We start from the raw sequence: 19,525 nt of genomic DNA, 5'->3' as shown, positions 1-19,525 counted from the left end.
GTCTATCCTAGAGGTCATCGAAAGCGCGAATTTTTCCGGTCTCTAGTTATAAACCCTCAACCAAAGAAGGATCGAATCACAGACAAACCAGCTGAGACGACTTACAAGTCGGCAGCCAATGAACTTGCGTTATTTGCCCGAGTGTACAGGGGTGTGTGCAGTCTATCCTGAAGGCCATCGAAACCGCGAATTTTACAGGTCTTTAGTCTCTACTAATCATCAAAGGGGGAGGTTGCGACTTTTCCCCGACTCTCCTAGGAATGTGGAGGGGAGGCCACGAGAGGTCTCAGGAGGCGTGGCGTCGGGCGCACGGACTCACCGCTTGCAGCTCCTTCTTGGCGAGCGCGGGCTCGTACGAGGCGCCCTCCTCGGGCTGCGGGGAGGCGGGGGCGGTGCCGGCGGCGACCATGTCCACGGCCTCGGCCTGCGACACAGCGTCCGGCGTCCGGCCCTGTTACCCTCCTCGCGCACATTGCAGCACTTCCACGGAACTTGGGCCCGCAATCAGTGGCGTAGCCAGGATTTGTGTATGAGGGGGTGTTAAGAAGCATGGCCCCCCCCCCCCCCCGTCTTAAAGCGGGGGTCCTCCCCCGGGAAAATTTGGATTTTAAGGTGTAAAAAAGTGCTATTTTAGCAGCTTTCGGTACTTAAATTTTAATATTGTTATGGTAAATATTTTATTGATTTTTAATATGAATTTCTTTAAGTGATGAATAAGAAATTTAATTTAAGATTTGGTGCTAAGGGGTTGGGGGGGGGGGGGGTTGACCCCCTAACCCCCCCCCCCCTGGATGCGCCCTTGCCCGCAATAAACCCCAAATAAATTTTAAAAAAAATTGGTTGTCTGTAAAGTCGGTTTACGGACGATAGTTTAACGTGACAACGTCATGACAAAACATTGATGAAACGATTGCATACTTTTATGAATAAAATTGAATAATTTGTATTGAGTCATCACTATTTTGTATGGATACAAAAAAGGAGTGAAATGAAATCTACAATTTTATTGATAAATTTACTTTTGTAAGCACTCATTAATTCAAATATGTTTATTACTTTAATGAAGAGACTATTTTAGATATAACTTTTATACGTGTTTGTTAATTAACTTCTTCCAATCTGTGTTATTCTGTTAAGGATATGACGATGATAGGAAAAGTAGGAAACGAATGGGAGTGTTTCAAGTTTAATGTGCCTCGAAAAAGTCAAATCTATGGTTGAGAGATAGATACGGCGCAAGCGTACAATGAGCGTAACGGGACACAGCGTAACGGGACAATGTGCGTAACGGGACACTTTTTCGTGCGTTTAGCCGGCGTTCATCGATTTGTTAGACGTTGCCACCAGTGGCGTCTCGTCAGGGCAAGCAAGGCAAGCAGTGTTTGCCCAGGCAGTTTCCAGACATTGTATTTTTTAAATAAATATTTTATTCAGAATAGTATTTTACTTTGGCTCGTGCAGTTAGGTGTATGTATTTTTTACACTATCTTCTTGGGACCCAATACTGTGCGCTGTGCGCTATAAAAAAAGAACTCGTTGACACAAAAACATGCTGTTTTAGAAGCGTTGCTAGGTTTAGAAGCGCTGGTAGGATCGCTTTCAGCAGGAAGGCTGCCGCAGTAGTATCCTTTCGGAAGGGGGGTGGCATGGTACAAAGGTTCAGGGAGGTGATTGGCTGGAAAAATACGCGGTAGAAGCTACGAAGGTAACGCTTTCTTGCCGAACTGGAGCGAACATGGCCGAAGCAGACGGTGGAATTTTTCCGCCGACTGCATCGGCTATGTTCGGTACAGTTCGGCACGGCAGGTGGCGATGTCGCGTTTCAGTCGGCGGTCGTCTCTCGGGGCGCGCGCATCTCTCCCGCGAGCTGTTGGCTGGCAGTGCGTGGGGGATTTGTGGGCGTACGATGATACTACACTCCCACTTAGTATATAAGTAATGTAGAGTAGGTATTTTACTATCAGAATAATGTAAGTCAATCATTATTTTTCAAAAATAATGTATTTAAAAAAAATGTCAATTTTTCTACCTGTGGAATAGTCAATGTTCAGTTAAGAAAACTACTTAAATAGCACCATTTTGTACCTTGAAATCCATATTTTCCCGGCGGAGGGCCCCCAGACCCCCCCCCCCCAACCTCATCATGTTTTGGTGTGAACGGAGTTATTGCTTCCCCTCATGTAAACCTCACGCCTCGCCACTGGTTGCCACGTCAAAAAAAAAAGCCCATTGCAATCTCAGATAATTGTATCTAATAGAAACTTCGTTCCTGAGTTTTTGTGCTACGTTGTAAACAAGGTTAACACACACACGGGATAGAAATAAAAAGCTTTGACGTAAAATGTTTTTGAATATTTTTCTTACTATTGTTGTTCAATCATGTTCAAATAAAGTGAATTCAAAAACCTGTAAACTTACGAAGATAACCGTAAATTGATGAAGATCCCTGGAATATTAGTAGCCTGTATTTTTTTTTCGTAAATTTAAGGAGAAAATTTTTTCACAGTGTACCCTGCGTCAGTATTTCCAGCTTCCTAAAAGTAGAGCCACAAATATTTGGCGGATTCATTTCACCCCCAGGTTGACATAACTTGCCTATTCGTAATCAAGTTTTTTTTATTTTTTTTATTTTTAGAATGTTCATACGTCTACAACCATTGTCGAGTTTACACGTGGTCGGGTAACCACTTCTTACACTTGTCTGTGACTGGCTCAGAGTCGTCAACAGCGCTGTAGTCATATCATCTAAGTGAAGCACATGTATATGTGACGATGAATCCACGAAATAACCGAGGCACTACCTATAACTAACGTATCCAATTACATGTCATACTGTATGACTCACGTATATAAGCTTTTTTATACGTCTACAGTTGCTGCCGTGTACTTTTCCCTCATTATCCTGATTTTACTAACCGTCGCTTCTTTTAAAACATAATATTTATACTTGTTTTGGAATTATGATTGATTTGAATCTTCAATCTTCTAGGAACAAAACACAATTACTTATATTGTTCTGATTTTCAATCTTCTTCGTATAATGACACTAACCATGTTAAATTAGACTTATTTATATTTTCAGTTGAATAAAATAAATAGGGCCATGAATTTTTCGCAAAAAGATTCCCAGATCAGCTGGGTATTTACTTGCTGTGCTTCGTGGTTGGCTGGGTTTATTTGAAGTGCATTTCTAGCCATCCAGTGCGAAAACAATTGCGTCCTGAATGGCCCGGCGAACAGGGTAATGGATTATCATGCAAATGGCCACCAATATCAATGAAATAATCGCTAGCGTGGGTGTAGCTCATTGCAAGCTCATGGGAGATCGGATTATTTCGAGAAAAATACAGGCCCCTAACAACAATTTTTTTATTTAATTAAAAATCCATTCAAATAAAACTTTTTTTCTCGTTTTTAACTCATTTAGCATTAATTTTATTTAAAGTATAGAAGAAAGCCATATTTCGCACTTCAACGAGTAAGTGGTGATTTAAACTGGAACTGAAATTTTGAGAAAATTCTTAGAAATCACTAAGTTTCTTTAGGATTAACACGAATATCTCCTTTAATTATAAAACTGTCTTTATTAAAAGCTGTATGTGTCCAAAAACTTTCCGTAAACATTCTTCCAAGTGAACAGGCGCAAAGAACGCTGGCCTGAAACCAAGAATTAGTGCAGGGTATTTAAAGTTGTTTTTTCAATGTGGAAATAACCTAATGTCACTTCAATAACTGCCGCCCACACTTAAAACGGTAACAGTTTGGCGGACACTGCAAAACTTGCTGTCAATATTCACCCATTATAAAACTGGATTAATTATTATTTTTTTCATTATTAAGTAGAGATCTGCATAAATCGCGTTATATTCTGGTGTCAGGCTAGAATCCATACCTATGCTTTTACACAAACAAATAAAAATGTATTTTGTTACTTGGCCGCAACAACATTTAACCTTCTGTTCAAATTACGTTTAGTTAGATCATTCGATTTTTCAGTATTTTTATCAATTTTTTTTGCGGGGAAGGGAGTTGGTCAATCTGTTATTGACCTAATTAAATTTGTTATTAAAAGTTATAATTAATTACATACAATAAGAGCTCACCTTCAAACAATAACGCGATCTTTGTATGTCTATTACAATATGAAGACACAAAAAAAATATTTTTTTTTCTTTCGCTAAAACCTTTTTATTTTATTTTTAATGTTTGATTTTTGCAAAATATTTCGTGGACGGGCATATATACAGGGGCGCAACAACTAAATTTCCAAAGGGGGGGGCATATACCTTTTTATAAAGAATCATCGATCCCCCTATTGAAGCGGGGGGTCCGGGGTGCCTCCCCCGGGGAAATTTGTATTTCAAGGTGGAAAATAGTGCTATTTAAGCAGTTTTATTATCTCAAAATTGATTACACAGCACTTTCTTTGCCCCCGTTTGCTACCACTTCAAGGTTTCAGAAGGGGGGGGGGCAAAATACCCTTGCCCCCCCCTGTTGTTGCGCCCCTGCAATATATATATATATATATATATATATATATATATATATATATTGATTGATTGTTTGAGTGAGGCTCTGCGGAGCGGGACGAGCAGCGACGCGCAGCCACGCACCATGGACTTTATGCCCTCCGGGTAGAGGAACCGGTTGTAGAGGCTGTCGACGGTGTCGTTCGGCTCGACGGGGCAGGTCCTCTGCAGGAGCAGCGGGCCAGTGTCCAGGCCGTCGTCCGCCCAGAACACCGAGAAGCCCGCCTCCTTGTCGCCGCAGATCAGCGTCCTGCAACCAGCGTCGTCGTCTACACACGCGTGCACGTCAGGTGTCCACTTGTTACAACTTTACTGAAACCAAACACAAGTTTTATTTTTGACGTGACAACGTCTAATGAATCAATGAACGCCGGCTGCACGCACTAAAAAAGTGTCCCGTTACGCGCATTTTCCCGTAACGCTGTGTCCCGTTACGCTCATTGTACGCTTTCACCGCATCTAATCTCTTTCTTCCACTCGACTGTTTATAAAGTGAAGTGTAAAGTTAATGTGGTTTTCATTGCTTTATTACAACAATTTCGGCAATAAAGATTAATTATTCTTGCATTTTAAAAAATCTGATTACTAGTATAATTTCAAGTATTTATTTTTTTATTATTAAAATAAAAAATGATTCAATTTTATTCATAAAGTATGCAATCATTTCGTCAATGTTTTGTTATGACGTTGTCACGTTAAACTATCGTCCGTGAACCGACATTACAGACAACAAATTTAAAAATAAAAATTGCAAAATTTGTACAAAAAAAATTATGTTCGCAGTAAATCTTGGTTCGAATTCTAGCCTACGTAGTTTTTATGCTTTGTGTTTTTCCAGGACCTAAATTTGTTAAAGTTATTTGTAAGCCGTTCCCTGAATAGCTTCCCAATATTAACTGCGTGCATTAATGAGCGTAATAAAACAAAACAAATGAAAGTCAAATTGTTTTATATACTTTTATTTTCCCGTGGTTTAAAAACGTTATGCTTGAATAAAACATCAATCAAAATGTTAAATTATTCGCCAATTCTCTTAAGCTCGACAAGAAATATCCAGTATTGTTTCCATTATATATATATATATATATATATATATATATATAGCTATACACAGACACACACACAAGATTAAAATTTAACCTTGAGTCGCTGTGACTGTTAATTATCCTCAAACAGATAAAACCTTTTCTACACTGTACTACAAGAAATATATTGTAACTTTGTACAACACATGTCTATGGTTATTTTTTGCATATATTAAATACGTTTTTCTACATAATACTGAATGTCACATAATTTTATACTTTAATGTTTGTGTTATTCCAGCATATATTAAAAAAAAAAACCATGGTAAAGATAATATAACTTTTAATAATTGGACTTTATTTTGTTTTATTATGTTTATTAATGTGCGCCGTTAATATTGCAATAATATTCAGGGATCTGTTTAAAAATAACTTTAACTATTGGAGGTACTGAGACAAAATAAAGCACAAGTGTCCGGGTAATAATACGATCCCAGTATTACCGAGAACTCTTTATTTTGTAGTGATGCGGTTGTTTTCGTATGGATGTATAAATATTAACAAATACCTGTAATTTCACATGAATATTTCTGTTGGATTTACAAAAAAAAAATATAGTTTATTGTTTGAAGGTGCACTGCAGATTGCAATCAACTGGAAGCTTGTGCACGTGACGCGGTGGCAAGCACTCACCAGTTGATGGAACTCACGCCCCGGTGCTTGGGCAGTATCGACGGGTGGTAGCAGATGCTCTTGTGCTTGGGGTAGTTGATCACGTCCATCGGGATGAACTGCGAGCAGAACGGCAGCACGTTGAGTTCGGCGCCGACCCTCTTGTACTGCTCGAGCACTTCCGGTATGGCCTTCCCGGCTTTGCGCCAGGCCCTCACCTTGAACACGGGCACGTTCTCCGCGGCGGCCGTCGTGGCTGCGGAACGATCACAACACGTGTTTTACTACCGCATTACCACCCTTGTGTACCTCATGAAATTATCAGTAGTTATTTCTATATTCAAAACACGTTTTAAGATGTACATCATCTTGGCTCTCGATCGCAGGGGCGTAGCCAGTGTGTGTGTGTGTGTGGGGGGGGGGGGGAGGGGTAGGGGTTCAAACGCCTCGCCCCCTTAGCACCAAATCTTTAATTAATTTCTTATTCATCACTCAAACAAATTTCATATTAAAATTAATACAATTTTTATCATTACAATATTTAAATTTAAGAACCGAAAACTGCTAAAATAGCACTATTTTACACCTTAAAATCCAAATTTTCCCGGGGGAGGACCCCCGGACTCCCCGCTTTAATACGGGGGGGGGGGGGAGCTATGCTTCTTAACACCCCCCATACACAAATCCTGGCTACGCCACTGTCTCGATGTACGGCATTTTGTAGGAGCAAATTTCTCTGAATGGGAACGGAAGTCGCCTATGGAACGAAAAATGTGTAATCACAGTGCAGCCATCTGTGGGCGGATGGCGCGAACCCAAGTTCGCATATATAAAGGGAAAGACAGTGTTAACTGTTTTAAAAGTTTTAACAAGATGGACAGCATTTTAATAAAATTCCTTGTTGAAAATCAGGTTAAAAGCTGAGGTTTAGTATTTATTTCAAGCAGTTTTCACTTTTATTGGAACCCTTTTTTTTATATAGTACATTGTTTAAATTTTCGGACTACAAATGGCAAGATTCGATAGGCGACACGTAGCTGATATGGCAGCGAATTCTAGCGTCGCGTTCAGAAACTACGAGTGATTTGCGTCCAGAAATTTGGTTTGAAATCACAATTTACGTATATTTATTACTCTTCGGCATTATTTTAAAGAATTATACGTTAAATTTCGTGTTATAAGTTTATTTGCAAAATGAGAACACATGAATTTTTCTCATTTTCCGCGGTTAGATGTTACACATCTCTGGCGAGTACCGAAATACTCATTCACATTTTTTTTCTAAGACATACGTATATTATATTTTTAATGATTATAAAAGTTATAGATATAGGCCTACACTGTTAAGAGGACAGGCGTGAATAAACTGTTATGTCCCACAAATTTCTCGTCTTAACGCCTAAATGCACTGTAAACCCTCTTTAACCTTGCTTAGCTCAGGAGGCCGGGGTAAAACTGAAACACATTATTTAAACAAAAAACACACACTATACCTAATTCAACCAGAAAACCTTAGTAAAATAATATTTAAAACTTGAGTTATACGAAAGCTGTTTGAACACAGCTACTAATATTTATCCTACAAACCCCGTCCAAAGTTATGGATGATATTATTCTACACAGTGGAACGTAACGTAAGTATATTACAAAACACGGTGAATGAGTAGGAACAAATTGTTTATTCTAAATAAAAGCTCTTATAAAAAAGTAGCTGAAAACGCGTTAATTAAAATCTTAAAACTATTTCAAATAGAACAATGCATGTCTGCATTACTTAACAAGCATGACATACCATAGGTTATTAAATGTCTCTCCCAAATAACACCATCACTGAAAGAAAGAAAAAGGAGTAGCCAGCCTATTTATGCGAGACATGTCTGTGCTGAAAAAAAAATAGCCTCTTTTTGATTAATTATTATTAATTTTTAACTTTAAACGTAAAAAAAAAATATGTACTTAGGAATTGTGTAAACCGACCACAAATTTTGGCTGGCGAGAGAGGCAAAACTATCATCACCTCAGATGCTGCAACCCACATGTGGGACAGTAATGTCTGTTGCATAACACAACGGCTGTACTCCAACACAACTGTCTATGTTCTAAAGATGGTATTTGTTGGAAGTGTAGGCTAAACGTAGGTAATCACCAAAAGAGTGTCTTCTTACAGTTACCTAGAAATCAGACAGATAATGTTACATCTTCAGTACCTTTTTTTATTTATTTTAAATTAAATCGTATATTTCAGCTCCGCTTGCACGAAAGCGTTCTTCGCTAATATTCTAAATATGATGTACTTATGTTCTTTTATTTTGCTTTTTGATGAACCGCCATTTACATTTCAGAGTAGCTACATTTCTCTTAGTTTTCTGAAGTTTGATTCCTTGTATGCGATATAATTGTTAGTATATTCGTAATTTTTCCGCCTCTCCTGTTTTCTCGAAGCTGAACTGTCACTTCAACCCCTTAATCGAATCTCACTCGTTATCAATTAACTCTATATATAGACCTTTTGTAATGGTACTTTCGTGTGAACCTAAAAAGCCCTACCAAATTTGGTTCTTCAATCCTGCCTCCCCTAACTACATATAATTTTTATTGAAAATTTTTTGGAGATACGTCATTCCCACCGCTCATGGCTCTACCAATGGCAGGTGAGCTGTCATCTGATTGGCCGTGAACCTGAGAGCTAATGTTATTGGCTGGTGTCTTGGTGCGAGAATAAATTATTTGGTATTCATTTTAGTAGTAAATTTGTTTTGATTAAAGGTCTCCATATATTTATTTTTTATTTTTTTACTTTGTTGACTGATACAATTGTTATCGTTCGTTCACAATAAATGCTTTTTTTTTTCAACTGGGTGTTCTTTCTGTATGAGGAGTATCATTGTCCCAGCGTATTATATGACTGATATTGCTGGCACGTTCTGCAAGTCTAGATTTTAGAGTTTCGTCCTTCTCCTCAAATTGCTTTTGTGTGTCTTAATGCGTGTTGAAAGTGCTCTGTCGATTTTTCCTATGTGCGTGCAACCACACTCACAGAGGGTTTGATAAACACAGTCCTGACATTGAAAATTGTATGTGGTTGGGTTTTCTCTGGTGATCATATTTATTTTTATTTGAAGGAATATTGCAAATGTAATCAATGAACCTCCACAGATGTAGATAATTTTTATAGGATAGCAGTGGGAGTGGTAGTCCAAAGGTGGTAAGATTACGGCCAAGGCTGGAGAAAATATAGCAAACGAATCGAGAAAACCGGGGGAAAACAGAAGAGAGGTTAGTAAAATTGTTCAAGTGATAACGATGATGGAAACGTAGGCGTGTGGAAAGAATGTCACAAAGGAAATTTATCTATTTTTTTTTCTTTTTAAGCTGCTGAAGGCAACTTATGCGACGTTTTCGATCTGAACTCTCATCTGATTTCACGTTTGTTTATGCGATGGAACATCCAAGGTTTGATAATGTGTAAAAAAAAAATATTTTTAATGGGATCTCAAGTTTTTCCTCTTCAGTGCTCTCAGTAATATGGGAGGAACGAGTTTACAAAATTTTAACTTCTAATTTTGGAGTTGGGGTCAGATACATAAGTATTCTGTGGAAATGTAAACTTTCTTTCTTGAGGATAGTTTACGATTCTGGCTTTAAAATAGGTATGTCGTTAACGACAGTCAAAAACCATTACATTCGTATAAACAGGGTCATATGTTTCATAACCATGACTTAGAGTTAAATATATGTACAAATAATAAAACTATAAAGAGTAGTGTCTGTACGAGGGATAAATATTTTAAAATAGTGATAGATTTGGTATTTAGAAGTAATAGAGACCAAAACCCCATTTTTTTTAATTTTTTGTTTATCTATTAATTTGTTGCAGCATCGCGCAAAAACATTCCAAGTATCTTGATGAAATATATCATAGCAATAATATATGTCGTGAAGTAACGTCTAGGACTTTTTTTTATTTCTTTAAGTTACGTAGTTTCCTCAATACACACTTCTTGTTTTGCTTTTGCTCGACTTGCTCTAAAACTATTCCGCGTGAGCGAAGTCGTAGGCACAACCAGTCGTAAAATATTTTAATAGCAAATATTAGTTTATAGGCTGTACCATGTAGCTTAGCATCAATTTGACGGATCTCAACAGAAATACCAATTGCCACTGTTCTTCTGCCAATAGTGTTCGAAAACAAATTCACGTGGTTGTCTGTGTTAGTAAAAAAGTGCAAGTGAAAGTTGGTACCAATAATGATCCTAGAATTTGCGGAGCCCTGAGCTATTTAATTTAATGGAGGCCCTCTCTGGAAAAATTAGAAAAATCAATTATTTGAAACAAAATTTAAAGCCGTCAAGAAACTTAACTTCGGACGACCTTTATTTTTCTAATTTATCTTAAGAAATTTTAATATTTTTTCTTGATAAAATTTCTTCGGGTCGGTTTTATAAATTCTTGCGATCGAAATTTCGGTGTAATCGCCTAACTATACGTGGCAATAAAATAATTGAAATTTTCACTGGCCAGTATTTTAATTAACACGCAAGTAAATTTTAAGTTTCATTTTCCCATTAATGTATTTAACGGAACACTAGACAAATAAGTAAAACAAAGCGCGGGATCCTGTTTGCCAGGGGTATTTCGCCACCCCTCTGAAACCTTGAAGTGGGGGCAAACGGGGGCAAAGAAAGTGCTGTGTAATCAATTTTTAGATAATAAAACTGCTTAAATAGCACCATTTTCCATCTTGAAATACAAATTTTCTCGGGGGAGGACCCCCGGACCCCCCCCCCCCCCCCCCCGCTTCAATAGGGGGAATCGATGATTCTTTATAAAAAGGTATATTGCCCCCCTTTGGAAATTTAGTTGTTGCGCCCCTGCTGGTTGGTACTTCATTTCTGCGAGAGTGGCAACCTTGATCAGAGCTGTTGTGTTGACCTCAGCCATGCTGACGATAATGGAAAACTTTATCTCGCTGTTCCGTATCGTTGCGGCGTTGCGTAACGTCTCGTGCGCCGCGTGTGTGTGACGCGAGCGAGCGCGACGGACGCCGCCCACTCACCGAGGGGATCCTCCCGGTTGTTCTTGTCGGGGATCGTGAACACCCCGACGACGGTGTGGCCATTCTTCTTCAGCAGCTTGTACACCTCGGCGGCGAAGGTGCTCTGGCCGATGATGGCTACTTTCAGGCTGCTCATGTCTAGAAAATAAAATAAAATAAACAAGGTGGTATCATCTTTGAAAGATTCGTGCAATGGGAGTGCGTGACTTGATGTAAGCTTTTGGACATACGCCATTGCTAAACACATGTATGTCTGTAGAAGAAAACTTCAAAAAAACGAAAGACAAAAACACAAAAAAGCAAAAATAAAATTGCTGTTGTCAACAGGATATATACACCACACAATATTCCATAACAGGAATATGGTCAACAAACAAAGAAAAACAAAGAAAATTGGACTAAGAGAACGAAGAAACGAAAAAAAAACAAAAAAAAAAAACACAAATGATTAATTGAACCCCAAAAAATTCAGCACAACATTTGAAACGAGACGAAAACACAACAAAACGAAAAGACGAAACAAACACAATAGTTTTCCAAAACAGAAACTAGCGACGTTTCGGGAACTGCTATCTGCTCCCGTCCTCAGGCAGAGACGCACATGGTACGAAAACACGGGTGCGACTACATTTTTTTTTGTCTTTCTGTTTTTTGAAGTTTTCTTCTACAGACATACATGTGTTTAGCAATGGCGTATGTCCAAAAGCTTACATCAAGTCAAGAAGGTGGTAACCATATGAAGACTGTAGGCCGTAAGACTGTACAAAGAGTAGTGTACAATGAACACAAAACTCGGAATTGGGAATCGGGGCGTTGTTTTTTATAAAAAGATGCACTGTCCTGGGACTGCGAAGAACCATTCGTTTATTTGAGTTGCATTATTCGTCGGAGAAAAAGAAAATTATCCCCTAAAATCGCAGTGATTTCTAACGATGCATGGAAGGTGTTATCTTTCGAAGCTTCCTTCTGCCTCAGCTATCCATCCCTTAAGGTCACCCGAAGCAAGGGAATAGTCAACAACTGGAATAGCTAATCCATACTCGATGCAATTGGTCTCTGGTGAAAATTAATACAGGCAAATGGTAGTCACACATTTCAAAAATATCCAGTAGTCGGTTTTATTATTATTACCTATGTTTTGTGTGGTGCTGAATCCGAATCTGGATTCATCCAACCAAATTTATTTATCTTGTGCGTTTTGAGATACCTATTCACAAATAAACAAAGAAATTTTCGCACTTTTTTTATTTCGCTATGATGTCAACAGTATATGAATGTGGTAGTGTAAAACGTACTCTGGCCGCTTTTAAATTAAATTTCCCACAATTCGAGCTGAACCACAAGCACAGAGGTGTTTGGACGTGGGAAGGCCGAGCCGCGGTGCAGGCGTGCAGAAAGGGGAGCACAAGGCCGGGAAGCGGGTCGACGACCGCGCGGCAGTCGGTCAGCGGGCCACACGGCCAGGCTATTTCCACACCCGGCGCTCGCGTCCGCGCGGTGAGTTCCAGGGACCGCTCCGGGGCGCAGGTCGCCTGGTCCACGGGCGTATCAGTGTTCAGTGCAGGGGCGTAGGAACCGGGGGGGACAGGGGGGACGTGTCCCCCTGAACTTTTTGGGTGGAGGGGACTGTCCCCCCCCCCCCCCCAACTTTCTAGACCGTGATATTTTTATTTTATAATATTATTCTGCCCAACTTTATTTGTAATTTCTTCACTCATCAAATTTTATCTTAAGGAAACAATAATAATTTTAACATCGATGTATCCAATGGTTAGATACAAAAACTGCTTAAAAAGCGCTATTTTGCACTTTTAAAATCAAAATTTTCCGGTGGAGGACCCCCGGCCCCCCCGTCTTAGTAAGAGGGGAATGGGTTTACATGACATCAAAATCATTATTTGTCCCCCCCCCCCCCCCCCCAACTTTATGAACACAGCTACGCCAATGGTTTGGTGAGGCGGTATCGCCTCTGGACCGGCGCGCAGTCTTCTCGTCGTGCGTAGGGCAACTATGAGATTTCAGCGGTAGCAATCACATTATACGACGGAGAAATGGAAATAAATGTGAAGTGCTGGTTCTTAACACTTTTTTGGCCAATTTCAATATTCTAAAAAATTCAGTTTAAAATGACCATAAATACTCATCCACCCTCAGAGTATTCTTAGATGATCTTTTGTCTTCCTTTTTTTTTCTTCGTAAAAATTTCCCAACTCGGTCATGAGTAGTTTTTCAAATCTCGTGGTTTATTCTGTAACGGGACACAGCGTAACGGAACAATGAGCGTAACGGGACACATCGTAACGGAAAAATGTTTGTAACGGGACACTTTTTTCGTGCGTGCAGCCGGCGTTCATCGATTTATTAGAAGTTGTCACGTCAAAAATTCACAACACAGAATTGTAAGTGGTATAGGGATGTGCAGGGAGTCTTTATCTTTAATATTCCACCATGAATTATTGATGTCTCTTGGAGGCGCGCTACCGCCGCGAGTCCTGCACGCCAGTTCTATGCCTGGCGCGTAGAGGCTGCGAGACGTGTGATGCGCGAGCAATAGTCGCCCTTAGCGATCACCTTAGTGCACACAGGCTTCAGTCTACGGTAGCTCCGAGGTTATAGTGGCCTCCGGAACACTTGGAGGCTCGTAAATTTTTCCAGATGCTGGGATCGAACCCGCGATCCTCGCGACTAGAGGGCGGTGTGTCGCCGACCGCGGCCACACCGAGGACTCCAGCTGACGTAATTCTCCCACGCGCGCTCCTGACGCTGGCGTGTGCGGGTGTGCAAGTCGCGTATCGAATGTCAGTTTTTAAGTATTCTCGAAAGCGAATGCGAATCTCTGTCGCCGATGATCGCATATGCGAATCCGAACGCGTATATTTTAAAAGACGTCGATTATTTATAACACTAAAAGTAAATAAGCATAAACGTTTCAGAGAAGAAAAACGTTTTTGTTTAAATTAATATTTTTTTTTTAGTTTCTTAAAAGAAGTTGATTATTTAAAACAATAAATTTCAAAATAATGTGTAAGTACAGACTGATATATTTTAAAAGAAGAATATTTTTTGTATGTTGATTTGTTTTCTAATGAAAACTTAATTATTTATAATACTACGTCAAAAGCTTTATTTCCTATTAACTTTTTTTCAAGTAAAGGCTGACAAAAGATCTAAGTGCAAATTACCTTAGTGAAAAAAAACTTAAGTTATCAAAAACAAAAAGAAGTAAGAAAAAACTTTTATAATGAAAATCCTAAGAAATAGATATTTTTGTCTTATTTAATATTATTTTTACATTTTAGAAGATATATGATATTTCACTGATATTCTTATTCGCAAAATATTGACGTCAATAACTATGCGAATATTCGCAAAAGCGAATGCGTATATTCGTTACATCACTAGCGTGCACCGCTCGTTCCACGATCGGTCGAAATTGTTCTGGACAGAACTGCCGCGTCATCTTCCGTGGTCGTCAACAGGGCCTGCAAACATCTGGGGTTTACTTTCGGTGAAGGTCTGAAATTCAGATACTTTTAACTTTGGAACTTTGGACAGCTTCTGCGTGATTCCCTCACGGTTTGGGATCGAGGACTCTGGGCCAATGAGAAATGTCCCGCCCAAAGCAGTACCGTTACCACGAGCTAACCAGTTGAGGCATCCCTGCGAGTCAGCAGCCTGATGAACAGGAGGCGTTTTCCCGAGCACGTATAAGGACTGTGGAGACAATCCCAGAGGTCACTGAACCCGCGATTCCCGCCCCTATTCACTGGTCAGCGTGTAGCCTAGAGATCACAAGCATTCATGTCGTGCTGCGAGCTTCTCGCTGTCGCGTTGTTTGACAAATTCCATCGTTTACGTTCGGTCTTGGGATTCACGTCTCGGGACGAGTAACAGGCGAGCGTGTTTTTAGGAGTGCGCAGATTTCGGAGTCTAAATCGAATGAATGAAGGAGTGAATAAACGTAATAATTCAACACATAAAAACTCTTCATTATGCCCGTTCTACAATGACACGGAAACGGATCACGAAAATGATGACGGATATCCTGGAACATTTCGCCATCGCGTCTTCCGCTTCCACTATGCGCGGAAACGTGCGATTAAATTTCAAAATTACAAATAATATTGGATTAATTAAAAAAAATGAACGTAACATATTCAGGATATATATATGGTGAAAATAAGAAAAATGAACTTAAATGTTTTAAACAACTCTAAATAAACACATATCTGTTGCCTGGAGGTAAAGAAAACCAAGTCATAGATTTTTAATTTTTCCAGGGAGGACCGCTGATTTGTTGACTATTTTCACATTTCTTCGCTAGCAATAGAAATTGTATTGTGAAAACTTAACACTTTATTATTTGCATTATTTACACACAAACATGCTATTTTCAAGATATAATTCTATGTGACAATTGTGCCAACTCTGTTTCATAAACAAGTGAACATGGTGTCATTTACCTCCGGGTTCAGATATATTTTACGTGGAACAGATATATTTATGCAAAATTATATATATATATATATATATATATATATTAACTGTATCAGTGGCGAGGCGTGAGGTTTACATGAGGGGAAGCAACAACTCCGTTCACCCCAAAACACGACCGGGGGGGGGGGGGGGGGGGTACGGGGGCCCTCCCCGGGAAAATATGGATTTCAAGGTACAAAAGGGTGCTATTTCAGTAGTTTTTTGAACTGAATATTGACTATTCCACAGGTAGAACAATTTACATTTTTTTTTTAAATTATAAATTATTTTTGAAAAATAATAATGTTTGACATACATTATTCTGATATTAAAATACCTACTCTACATTATTTATATACTTAGTGGGAGTGTAGTATCATCGATATCTGGTACAACATATATAAACAGACAACACATGGCAAAGTAAGTACTTAAAATAAAGAGAAGAACCTCACAAAAATGTACTAAAATAGTACAAATTAAATGTTGGTACTTTTCGTACCAGCTCAAAAGAAATTATCTTAATACGTGATCAGAAACTCTGTTAACTGGTACGTGTACCAAGAAACTGGCACGTCAATCATTCCATTCCGAAGCAGTCGGCGGAAGAATTCCACCGTCTGCTTCGGCCATGTTCGCTTCAGTTCGGCAAGAAAGCGTTACCTTCGTAGCTTCTACAACGTGTTTTTACAGCCAACCATTATTTTAGTTTTATCTTAAGCACTGCACCTCCATCCCTGAGTTGGGTGTTTGCATATTTCGTAACGAAATGCCAAGTTTGTAAGTCATTTATCTTTTTTCTGTCTTAGTTTCTTAGTTTTTTAGGTGCTGACTGGCGGCGGAGTGAGTGGTCAATGTAATCACTCACCACCAGGGGCGCTTGCGTCCCTGGTCATTAAATTCAGTCCTGGATAAAAAGCAAAGCGGACCACGAGTCCAAGTGCCCAACCCCCGCATGGTAGATTCTTTTCTACTCTGACCAACACTTCATCCAGACCATCCTCTGTCTCCTGTAAATTCCTACACTTAATGCATGCCAAATTACATCCCGCATGAATGTGCCCAGGGTTTTCCCTGCGTCTATGCAGGTTTTACCTGGGCCCAAACTATCTCTAGTTATAGTCTAGATTTAAGAGTGAGGGGAGGTAGTCATGGCGCCAATCGTTGCCATGGCTGGCCAATCCCCTCCTAGCACATGATGAATGCGACCCTCTCCCTGCATGGCTAATCCCAGCATGACTAGGCGTATGGGCTTCGGCCTGAGACGCACCTAGGTCCTTCCCTAACCCGGACCCCTCCAAAATACACTTAGTTTTAGTTAGGTTAGGAAAAAAAATTACAGCCAATCCCCTCCTCGAACCTTTGTACCATGCCACCCCCCTTCCGAAAGGAAACTACTGCGGCAGCCTTCCTGCTGAAAGCGGTCCTACCAGCGCTTCTAAACCTAGCAACGCTTCTAAAACAGCATGTTTTGTGTGTCAACGAGTTCTTTTCTTAAAGCGCACAGTATTGGGTCCCAAGAAGATAGTGTAAATAATACATACACCTAACTGCACGAGCCAAAGTAAAATACTATTCTGAATAAAATATTTATTTAAAAAATACATAGTCTGGAAACAGCCTGGGCAAGCACTGCTTGCCTTGCTTGCCCTGACGAGACGCCACTGAACTGTATCATTTCGAAATAGAGTTCGCAGTAATACTGGGTTCGGATTCTTACCCGGGCATTTATGCTTTGTGTTGTCCCAGTACTTTCAATAATTAAAGTTATTTGTAAACCGTTCTCTAATAGCTATCCAATATAAATTAAAAATTATTTTTTTGAGATTTTTTCCATCATATTTTAAAAAATTCAAATATTTCTTTACAAAACTATGTCTGTTTTACTTTTTTTCACCTACAGTGATAATCATGTGAGAAATAATCTTCCTGGTGGTTGCAAAACTATGGATATTAGCTAAAACAAAAAAAAAATCCAGTTATTGAATATTCGATTATCCTTTTAATAGTTTAAAAAAAATATGCTTGAATGAAGATTCAATTAAATTATAAAATTATGATCCTAGTTTCGTTAAGAAATAGTCAGTGTTATCTCGAGAGAGAGAGAAAAAACGTATTTCACATATTCAAAACTAACCGTAATCATGTGCTGTTCTATAGTATTACTGGTTCCCGAGGGAATGTTTTCTGAAAAGACGCGGAGGACGCGGTCTGACGAGACTGACTGACCTGGAGCGGGGCGCGGCTACTCCTGCGGCTGCCGACAGACTGCGGCTACGTCAGCTGCGAGCCGCGAGCTCGACCTTGACTCGGCGGCCGCCAGGGGCGCTGCCGGCGCCGCTGCAGCGCGTTTGTTTGTGTCGGGCGAAATGATAAGGAAAGAAGAACCAGTTTCCACAGAGCTAGAATCAGGACTTCCCCTCTTATATTTTTAGAAATTATCGGACGTCGCGGCTTTTTAGAACCAAATAAAAAAAAAATTGGTTGTCTGTAAAGTCGGTTTACGGACGATAGTTTAAAATGACAACATCAAAGCAAAACATTGATGAAATGATTGCATACTTTTATGAATAAAATTGAATCATTTTTATTGAATTATCACTATTTTGTATGGATACAAAAAAGGAGTGAAATGAAATCTACAATTTAATTGATAAATTTATTTTATTTGCACTCATTAATTCAAATATGTTTATTACTTTAACGAAGAGATTATTCTAAATATAACTTTTATACATGTTTGCTATTTAACTTCTTCCAATCTGTGTTATTCTGTTAAGGATAGGACGATGATAGGAAAAGTAGGAAACGAATGGGAGTGTTTCAAGTTTAATGTGCCTCGAAAAAGTCAAATCGATGGTTGTTCCAATCGAGTGTAAGAGAGATAGATGCGGCGCAAGCGTACAATGAGCGTAACGGGACACAGCGTAACGGGATAATGTGCGTTACGGGACACTTTTTCGTGCGTGCAGCCGGCGTTCATCGATTTATTAGACGTTGTCACTTCAACAAAATCGAAAAACTTCGTTTTCACGCAATACAAACGTCACTATATTTACTCCGTAAGAGATGGTTTATTTGTAATTCCCACTAGTTTGTAAAAAAAAAAAATCAAAATTTTATGTCTTTCATTACAATACCTGTACTTTTACGCTGCCGAAGCCATTCATTATTTGCCCGTGATAAATAGGAATATATGTTTTCCATATACGTACTTGAGACGTTCCTGAATTAACCCTGAAATTAAGGTTTGTTAATTCCAACTAGTTAGCGAAAAAAATAACAGTTTACAGCTTACATTACAATACCTACGTATTTACGCAATCACTGACATTCATTGTCTGTGTTTACCCGTGTGGTTTTTTTAAATTTTTTTTTCGAAGACTTTAGTCAATGAAGTTGTTGTTGTAATAATGAAATTCGTTTAAATAACGACTGTATTGCAGTTGTAAGGAATTTTTAATGCATGCATTTAATGTTAGTTGTTTTATTAGAAGAAGTAATTGTATACGGTTTTGTTTGTTTTGTTACATTTCATTTGAAGTACCTACGTACTAGTTTGAGTCACGTATCGAACGAGTCTAATGGGAGCCAAAAATTTGAATTGAATTGTTAACGTCGTTCATTTTCTGTGAGGAATACGTGCTGTGCACTGAAGTAGCTGACACATTTCATTTTGCAGTCAAAACCTTCAACAAAAACCGTATCAAATCACAAGCATCCCAGTTGACGCGTGTCACGAGTCAGTATCCAATGAGCAGGTGCAA

General features: G+C 39.2%; 1 protein-coding gene across 2 annotated transcripts in view; it reads right to left on the bottom strand.

The window, feature by feature from the left end:
• Positions 1 to 18,073, bottom strand: part of LOC134534291 (cytosolic 10-formyltetrahydrofolate dehydrogenase) — a 51,031-nt gene extending 32,958 nt beyond the window's left edge. Inside the window, exons 1-5 of one of the 2 annotated variants that reach the window (XM_063372625.1) lie at positions 17,988 to 18,073; positions 11,283 to 11,420; positions 6,248 to 6,482; positions 4,614 to 4,779; positions 320 to 424 (exon numbers count right to left, since the gene is read on the bottom strand). In XM_063372625.1, the coding sequence (XP_063228695.1) occupies positions 320 to 424; positions 4,614 to 4,779; positions 6,248 to 6,482; positions 11,283 to 11,418 (642 nt within the window). In that variant the 5' untranslated portion in view covers positions 11,419 to 11,420; positions 17,988 to 18,073. The other variant, XM_063372634.1, reaches the window with a different exon arrangement.
• Between the last annotated feature and the right edge of the window lie 1,452 nt (positions 18,074 to 19,525).

This window comes from Bacillus rossius, chromosome 1, assembly GCF_032445375.1.
Source record: "Bacillus rossius redtenbacheri isolate Brsri chromosome 1, Brsri_v3, whole genome shotgun sequence".
NCBI lineage: Eukaryota > Metazoa > Arthropoda > Insecta > Phasmatodea > Bacillidae > Bacillus > Bacillus rossius.
The sequence above is the reverse complement of the archived record's forward strand: the minus strand, read 5'-3'. Positions and strand labels throughout refer to the sequence as shown.